Source organism: Danio rerio, chromosome 19, assembly GCF_052040795.2.
Source record: "Danio rerio strain M-AB ecotype USA chromosome 19, GRCz13ab, whole genome shotgun sequence".
In the NCBI taxonomy this organism is placed as follows: domain Eukaryota; kingdom Metazoa; phylum Chordata; class Actinopteri; order Cypriniformes; family Danionidae; genus Danio; species Danio rerio.
This window is the reverse complement of record NC_141039.2, coordinates 18,219,256-18,228,403: the sequence shown is the minus strand read 5'-3', so window position 1 is coordinate 18,228,403 and position 9,148 is coordinate 18,219,256. Positions and strand designations below refer to the sequence as shown.

At 41.8% G+C, this 9,148-nt stretch overlaps 2 protein-coding genes and 1 pseudogene across 2 annotated transcripts; all 3 read right to left on the bottom strand.

Annotated features, from left to right (window-relative positions):
- Positions 1-294: 294 nt before the first annotated feature.
- LOC148679780 (protein NYNRIN-like) lies at positions 295-6,388 on the bottom strand. The gene has a single exon (XM_088651421.1). The coding sequence runs from the start codon at positions 5,898-5,900 to the stop codon at positions 3,924-3,926; it is 1,977 nt and encodes a 658-aa protein (XP_088507547.1). The 5' UTR covers positions 5,901-6,388; the 3' UTR covers positions 295-3,923.
- Positions 295-8,300, bottom strand: LOC148679778 (uncharacterized). Its single transcript, XM_088651420.1, has 2 exons — positions 8,210-8,300; positions 295-3,208 (listed from the first exon to the last, which is right to left on the bottom strand). Exons 1-2 carry the CDS (start codon positions 8,248-8,250, stop codon positions 1,018-1,020), a joined length of 2,232 nt encoding a protein of 743 aa, XP_088507546.1. The 5' UTR covers positions 8,251-8,300; the 3' UTR covers positions 295-1,017.
- Positions 6,741-7,924, bottom strand: LOC148679779 (uncharacterized; annotated as a pseudogene).
- Positions 8,301-9,148: the final 848 nt, after the last annotated feature.

The window sequence follows — 9,148 nt, the reverse complement described above, 5'->3', positions numbered from 1 at the left end:
CAAAGTATTTTAATAATAATCGCGCAGGATCATACTATTGTAGATGAAGGCCTAAATATCGACATTTAAATTAGTTTCAACAATATTTTGTTGTTCTAAATAGAGAACCCACAGTTGGCCTTTTGCAGTCTACGTATACATGAAATAATGCCAATTTGCTAGTCGGATCTCTAACAACATTGAATAGCGTGCCACGCTGCTCCGTCTAACATGTTTTAGTCCGTTACTAACCTGTACAGTGGCTTGTAGTGCTATGGACAACAACATTTATCAGTGATAATAACACGAGGACTATTTGAATAATTCAAAACATAGCAATTTATTTATCAGGTAAACAGGATAATTCAAAGATCAATTCAAGCAATCAAAACATTAATCAATTCATTATGTAACATCAATCAATCAAAATTACATTAGTGAAACATTTAGCCAATTCAAAGTACATAAATGAAAGTTTAGAAGTTTACCTGAAGACGAAAAAGACTACACACAGCAATTGTGCGGGAGATCTGGATACAGATTCCCCGACTTCTCTGCCACCTTCCCTTAAGTACCCATCTTTGCACCTCAGGGTGTTTCTTTGATATTTACATTTGGCCATCTCTCTACAGGACATTTTCATGGGAAGAAGTTTCGGTTGGGGTTTCTGTGGTATTACCATTTGTGTGTTTCTTTGTTCTTGGTGAGGGGATGTTTTGCTTGAGGGGCCTGATTATAATTTTATTACCGGACCGAGGGCAAATGTTTCAATATCTAAAGGGGTGAGACCTTCTTTATCAGACACGCTGGAACCTTCAATGCGTTAGGTAAACAGAGACAAAAGGGGAGAGGGTATAACAGGAGATACGTGTCCGGGGGAAGTTTCGCTCTCACACTGAGAGCGACAGATGTGAGCTCTTTGATGCTTATCAGGTAGCTGTTCTCATTAAAACACAGATGTCGTAAATAATCATTCCTGATACCAGCCTTACAGTTTTCCCCCTTTGGCCCCGTGGGCTATTTTATCCTGCGGGGTCATCAGAGTTCTTGAAGCTTTGGCACCTGTAATGGGCTGAGTGTCAGAGCAATGTTCGTTGATGTCCTTAACGATCTGATGAGACATCTGAAATAACAGCATTGGAACAGTGTGAACATAAAGATGAGTGCACTGCCAATGGCACAGCTCCGAAGTATCCAGTCCCACCATGTGTAGGCATTCAGTGCTGAGCGCGTAGACGAGCTGGACAGGATCGTTGCAGTCTTTCGGGCCAGGTTTGTCTCTACCTGTGCTTGGAAAAGATGATATTCAGTCTCTGAGATGGTTCTTTCCACCAGATTCATGGTGTCAACCAGTGTCCGTGTTCCTTGTTCGTAGAAAGTGTCGTCCCACCATGGGGAGACTTCTGCATCTAGTGGCATCCTTCCAAGGATGTTGATTTGACCCATTGAAAAGTCCTCTGTGATTTCCAAACAGAACGAATGGTTGGCAGGACAGGCTAGTCCTCCATAGGTGAAAGAGTTCATCTCGCTGACGACACACCATTGTGTATGAGAAACCTGAATTGCATCGGCATACCCATGTAAAGACTGAACATTAATAAGTCTGCTGTCATTGGAGGAAAAAGGTTGTAAGGTATTACATGTACAGACAATGTAATTGTGGGTTTCATGGCAACAGGTGCGGCTGGTAAACAAGGTCTCAGAGCCCTTAGAGGTCATGTATCTGGTAAGGTGGTCCCATTTAATGACCTGTTTCTTAATTATAGTACCAATTGAACGAATGGTAGTTGAGTTTAAATAAACTTGGTCTGGGTGTATTAAAGGAAAGGTGGCAAAAAACCCAAGGCATCCAACACATTCTTCTCCAGTATACATCATGACAGTAGCTAATAATTCAGAATATTTTACATTTTTCATTTTCTCTGATGAAAGCCATCTATCTAAATCTAAGATTTCAATCAAGTCACTTAAAACATGTCTAGGTGTTTTATGGAGACGGAGGTCCAGAATTTCTTGTCTGGTTGTAGCAAATAAATCTTGTGCAAATGTTCTGCAGGCTAAGTCACGTTCGATGGTACGGGTCTGATTGAACAATGTGTGGCTGATCATCAGAAGCGCCTGCGCCTCAGATCTGACCGCTTTGATTAGGTTGTCATTACTATTGGTGATGTGTTGAAAACCAGTGGCCATCTGGTCTGTCAACCATGTGGAAAATTGAGATTGTTTAGAAATCTTGTATGTGTTAGTTAATGAATTAGCCAAACCAAATAGGCCTGCTATATTTCCGAGCAGGTCACGTTTTGAGCGAACAGGTGGAATTTGGACAGCAAGTCTGTTCTTATAATCAGAAATTAAATCATCGATTTGTGACTGTAGCCATGCATATGATTCATCATCAACATTACAATGCTTAGAGTAGGCAGACAGTATATTGGAAATATTGTATGTTATATGCGTCATTACCAAATTCACATCATGCAAAAGAGTCTTATTTACATTTCCCTTAATCAATCCGCCAGGTGGTGTTGGGTATAGTTTTGGACATACTTTAGGTTTCGTATATCCACAGGTTGTTATATTGAAACAATATGTTAAAGTCCATGAGTAATTTTGTGGATTTGTAAATTTCTCCATATCTGGGGAACATTTCCCCACACAGTTTGTTCCTTCTTTTCTGTTTGTCCATATGAAAGTTTTCGGCTTTTGTTCAGTAGGTGTGTATAATGTGAGGTTGTAATTAGACTCCATGAAATACATGTGTGTGTTGTTACGTGTTTCTGTGTGTGTACATCTATATGTTACTGGTTCTAAGTCTTTGATGTAATAACATAATTTTGGGTCCGTCCCATTGTTTTTGTTTTGATAAAGGGTGTTCATTTTCCCGATTATGGCACCTGGATCTATTTTAAGCTGATACCAGGCTGTGACATTGTGTAAAAATTTGGGTGCTTGTGTGTGACCTGAAATGCTTTCTGTTGGTGGGTGGGTGCTACCTAAACCACAACAAATTTTTGGTGTGCAAATTTGGTCCGGAGCTAAGCCGGGAGGCCATGTAATTACATCTTTTGGTGTGATTGTAATGTTTGGTGTGGATGGCCCCTTGGAAAATTTCCACACCCACCTTCCACATTTCAGGTTGTGTGTGAGTGAAACCCGTTGACCCAGTCTGATGCATGTTGGTCCAGACACCTTTCTCTCATCCGGCCTCCACGGTATTGCTGCAGTCAACCTAGAAGGCGAGAAGGGAAATAGGTTATTCACTGTTTCTGGGTACCTTTAAATAATTTGCACTGTGACATGTGATACCATCGTAGTTTTCCTTTTATTGAGGTGGCAACACAGCTGTTGCACACAGCCTTAATCTCATATGGCCCATGCCATCTGGGTGTGAAAGCACCTTGTTTCACAAATACTCGTATCATTACCATGTCTCCTTCTGAAAATTTTATTTCAGTGTTTGGGTTGAATTGTGCATCATTATTTAAATCTGATTGCTGTTGTTTCAGTGTGGTTTGTGCATAAAGCACTTCCAATCTTTCTTGCAACTGTTTTAGCACAGATTGTTGTGTTGCAACCATGAGAGGTCCCATGTCTGTTGGAGCAATCTCTGGATCAATGGGTATTTTCATGACTCTACCAGTCATGATTTCAAATGGGCTGATGCCTGTGGCTTTTGAGGGTGTTGCCCGCAGTACTGTCAGGACTGTGGGCAATGCATCAATCCATTTGTTGTCGTGTTGTGAAATTTGTTTTGAGATGTTTTCTTTTATGGTACGATTTACACGTTCCACCATTCCCGAGCTTTGTGGTCTGTATGGAACATGAAATCTTTGTTTTATGTTTAACATTTTGCATATGGATTTCATTATCTGACCAGTGAAGTGGGTTCCTTGATCAGATTCAATTTGAATTGGGGCTCCCCACAGAGGAAGAATTTGGTTCGTTTACACTCGTGCCACTGTGTTTGCACTGTTGTTGCGTGTGGGGATCACTTCTACCCATTTTGAGAATTTGTCAATTATTACTAAGCAATAACGATATCCCCCTTTGGCACTAGGTAGTGGGCCAATGAAATCCAACTGCAAAAATTCCCAGGGCCCTTTGGATGGTTCTGGTCTGCATAATTTTGTGCGCCCTGATCTGCCTTGGTTAATGGTGGCACATACTATGCATGTATCGCACCATCTTTGAATATCTGATGTCATTTCTGGCCACCAGAAATTTTTTTGAATCAGCTGCTGTGTTTTGGGAGCTGATACATGTGCGTACTCGTGGTATAGTTTTATCACTGTTTTTTTTAGGGCATCTGGAATGATGTACTTCCCATCTCTCAAAATCATCCCTTCTGTGACATTTACTAATTGATCCTGTTTGAGATGTGGAACGAGTTCCCCTTCTGTGAGCCATAGCTCTTGCTGATACTGATTTAAATCTAGGGGGGTAGTTCGGATCACACTCACAACAGGAGCATTTAGGTTGTCCAGCTGCCATTCGTCTCCTTTCACTGCTGCCAATTTTGCTAATTGGTCTACAATGTTGTTATTTTGTTCGTGTTCGTCTGGGTTTCGGCTGATGTGAGCGCGCACTTTAATAACTGATATTGGAGACTCGTGTGTTTTAACGGAGTGCCAGATCGCAGTTATAATATTAAAGTGTTTTATCGGCGTTCCTGCGGATGTTAAGAATTTTCGCAATTGCCACTGAGCCATGAAGTCATGGACCACGCCAAATGCATAACGACTGTCGGTGTATATGCATATGGGTTCTGGGTGTGTTCGGATTGCTTCAAGTAGCGCAATGAGTTCGGCTTCCTGTGCTGATGTATTAGCGGTTAGCTTGATTAGCAACTGGCTAGCATCTGCATTAGGGGAGTGGGGGGTCCATACAGCACATCCTGTGTGAAAATTGCCATCATGCCAATATCTAGACCCGTCAATATACACTTGGGTCTGATTTGGAAGCTTTTGGTCATAAACCGGACTCTGTGTCTCTGGTCTGACTTGACATGTGTGTGGGTGACCCTCCACATCCCCCAGCAGATGTGGCAGAATACGGCTATTCATTGTTGTGATCTCTCGTGCTTGTATATCTGCTAGCCATCTTGCTAATCTCTGTGAAGATACGCCTTTTATTCGTCCCTGTAGCAGCATTTGTACTGGCGTGTGCATTGTATGTATGACAACAGGCTGAAAACCCACGATCGGTTCTGTTGTTGTCAGCATCCAGTGAACCGCCAGTACGTGCTGTGTACATGGGTCGAAACCCTGTTCAATGGGGGATTTTTTTCGGCTGTAGTATGCGATCGGGCGCAGTTTCCCCCCATGATCTTGAGCTAAAACACCACTTAGTGTGTTTTCGTTCGCGTCAACTTGTAAGTGAAAGGGCTTTGATGGACAGGGCAGACCGAGTGCAGGCGCAGAGCATAGATGTTGTTTCAGTTTTTCAAACATTTTGTCATGGCTCTCTGACCATTCAATTATGTCTGAGGGCTTTGATTTCCCTTTTACGAGAGCATAAAGAGGAGTAGTAATGTTTGCGAAATCGGGAATAAATTCTCTCAAATAATTCGCTGTTCCCAAAACTTTTTGTAATGCGTTCAGCGTGTGTGGACGGGGCAGGTCTGCGATGCATTTGCGTCTGTCATCTGTTAGCGCTCGATGGCTTTGTGTGATTGTATAACCCATGTATTGGACCTCTTTTTGGGCAATCTGAGCTTTCTCTTTGTTTAACTTAAAGCCGGCCCTGCCGAGTGTTACCAATACTTCGTCAACAAGTTGCAGATGATCATCAACAGATCCATCTGTTGCAACGAGTATGTCATCTACATAATGGATCACATTTCCTGTGCTTGTCAATGAATTTAGTGCATCTTCGAGCACTCTGTGGAAAATTGCGGGGCTGTTATGGAGACCTTGTGGCATCCGTTCCCATGTGTACTGTATCTGATTTACAGTAAATGCCAATTTCCACTGATCTTCGCGTCTAATTTTGACAGACCAAAACCCGTTCTTTATGTCTAACGCAGTAAACCAAGACGTGCTGGTTGAAATTTGGGACAGGAGTGTCGACGGGTTGGCAACTATAGCGGTGGCTTTAGGTAGTACTTTGTTTAGACGTTGATAATTAATACAAAGACGCCACTTGCCGTTTGGTTTCGGTACTGGTAGACATGGAGAGTTTGTGGTTGAACTGCATCGCCGAACAATTCCCCTCGCTTCGAGCTGTTTTACAATGTCATGAACGGCTGCCTCTGCCTCTGGCTTGATGCGGTATTGTTTTTGTGGGGGAGGTGGTTCCCCCTCAAGGTGTACTACGTAATCGATAAGACCGCAATCATGTTCATGTGTAGCCCAAATGCTTTCATGTTTGTTAATTAGTTGTTGAACGGGATCTGTGATGGTTATGGACATGACGCTGGCTTTGTTTTTTGGCAGACATTTCTTTGTTGTTTTGTTTGTCTGTATCTCAACTTGTTTTTCAAAACAATGAATTACAAAGCCATGTTTTCTCATGATGTCCATCCCCAACACAGTTCCCTCGCTATTTTCTGGTGAAAACCAAAAGGATTCTCTCAGTGTTGTAACGCCTAAATCGAGTTGAACAGGCTGAGTTAATGTTGCAATCATTAATGTGTCGTCAATGCCTTGTATTTGGATTGTTTTATCTGTTAGGGGTAATGGAATATTTGTGAGGGAACAAGTTGCGCCGGTATCAAGAAGTATGTCGGCTAACCGGCCTCCTAGATTAGCCCTTATCTTGATTCGGTTTCCGCTTTTGACTATATTCCCGACAGCTATGGAGGCCACGGTTTCCTATGGTGAATGATAACTTTCGTTCGTGTTACGGGCACTTTTGGTCCTAGTTTGGCTATTTTGTTTTCTGAACCCGGCAATGAAGTTTGAGAATTGTTTTAATAATTCTGAGTCTTCACTATGGGGGTCTGATGATTCATGGGCCTGGGTTTCTTCACGTCTTTTCTCCTTACGACGGCAGTCTTTCGCTCGGTGGTTAAACCTGTTGCAATAATGGCATTGTATTTTTGTCTGTTTCGAGTAAGAGCGATTTTCGCCTTTCCCTTCTGTTAACCATTGGGCAGATGCGACAGCTCTGGGTTTTGATTTCCATCTACTCTCTATTCTCGAGCCCCAGTCCACTATTGATCTGAAAGTATTTTCTGCTGGGTCTACGCCGCTTGATAAAGCTTTTTGTATAGGGGTGCCAGCGTTATTTTTTATTATTTGTAGCAGTGGATCGTGATCTCAGCTAGCGTTTTCCATGCCAGCATTTTCTCTATATGTTACCCACAAACGCTCAGCGTAGCTCTCAAACGATTCACTATTTCCCTGTTTTATATCTAATATTTTACTCCAATCCGAAATCGTTGGGCCCCTTATGTCTAGTAGATTTTGTTTTAATCGCTCGTATATAGCTTCGTCGGTTTCCCCGTTATTACGTTTTATGACGTTCCAGTTTTCATCTCCGCGGTCAATTTTGGTCTGAGTTCCTCTGGGATGGTCAGTAGTGCGATTTGCCATACATCTCTGACTTCAAGTATGTAAACTGTGGCCAGTAGCATCAAAGTTTCCCAGTATGGTTCGAACGGTCCCTTATTGGGCATCATACCTACGACTTGTTTGTGTTTACAACATTCGTCGCACGTTAATGGGCGGCTGATCGTGGTTATTTCATCGTTTGCATTCGTGATGGTTTTGAAAACGGCAACTTTTGTCGGTTTCGAAGGCGCATCACTCGACCTGTTTCTTGTTTGAACGGGGCTTCGCTGATTTGATTCGCGACTTTGAGAGGGCGTTTGGTTATGAATTTGTTTTGGTCTTTGACTCTCTAGTGCGGCAACATTATCTTCGTCGTCTTCATCATCATTGTTTTTTTCATCATGGGTTTTTTTGTATTTCGATTTTGAGACTAGCTTTATTCCTTCCGTCATATACCAGGATATTATTTCGTTATTTTTCCACGTGAGATCTAAGCCTTTTCCTCTTAGTTGGAAAAGGGTTTCTTTTATTTGTAGGGCATGATCCTCCATAATTCCCTGATCTACACTATCACTGTACTGTCCCTGCGAAGCCATGTTTCCCACTAATTATTTCCCACCGGATTCGGTCTCCGGTCTAAAAATGGGTATTCCGACCCGTTCTACAAATGTGTCTATATGTGGGATGTAACGAAGGCTTTCCCTCAACACTTCTACAAGATAAAGGAACGAACTTACCAAGAAAGTTGTAGACAGCGAAGGAGCAGATCAAACCTCATACTTCCTTTGGAAATCAAGACTGAAACTCGCGCTGGAGAAGACGTCACTCGCCTCAGGAGGGGAGATCACGGAGGTTGGTCACCACTTTGTAGGGTCCGTCTGATTGGCTGCCGTCGTTGGACCAAACAGGCGGACCCTACACTGTTAATGTGTGTTAAGGTCAAGGTAATCAGACTAACATTTGTTTATCATGTGTAGTTGATCTTCTCAATTTAAACATTAAAAGTAAAACAAATGCATTCTATGGTTACATAAATGAATGTAAGTAAGGAATAAGTAGGTAAGTAAAAACTGACAACAGCATTCATTTTTTAATTAATTGTTAGACAAAGATGCAGTCACAACTTAATGTAGAGTAGCTGTTACACATTGGGTGTGCACTATTTTCTAATAGTTCCACAGATTGGAGTGGATTATTCCACTTATACTATGGTAACTGCACCTAAAGTCACTGTTTAGGTGTGGTATTTTAGATATTTACAGTTTTTTTTTTTTTTTACCTCAAACTGCTCCTGTGTTTAGCAATAGATTCTTGCACATCTGGGGCCTGTTTCAGTAAGGAGGTTCAACCAACTCAGAGTTTAAACTTGAACTCTTGAAACAACTTGAGTTGATTACCGAGATATTAAAAACGCTGAGTTTTCGGTTTCATATTAGTGGATCTGAGTTAGGTCAATCAACATTGAGTAGACCAACTCAGAGTTAAGTGCACACACTTAGACAGCAAACAGGAACTATCAATGGAGCGCAGATATTATTATTGACCATGACAACTTCTGAAAAAAGAGATCACCATTTCTTTCTCCAGCTAAACTTGGCTCATGCAGAGTTATAGAAAATATGACCATATATTTAAAAAAGCAACACCACTGCATCAGTGAAACAGAGACAGTTAGT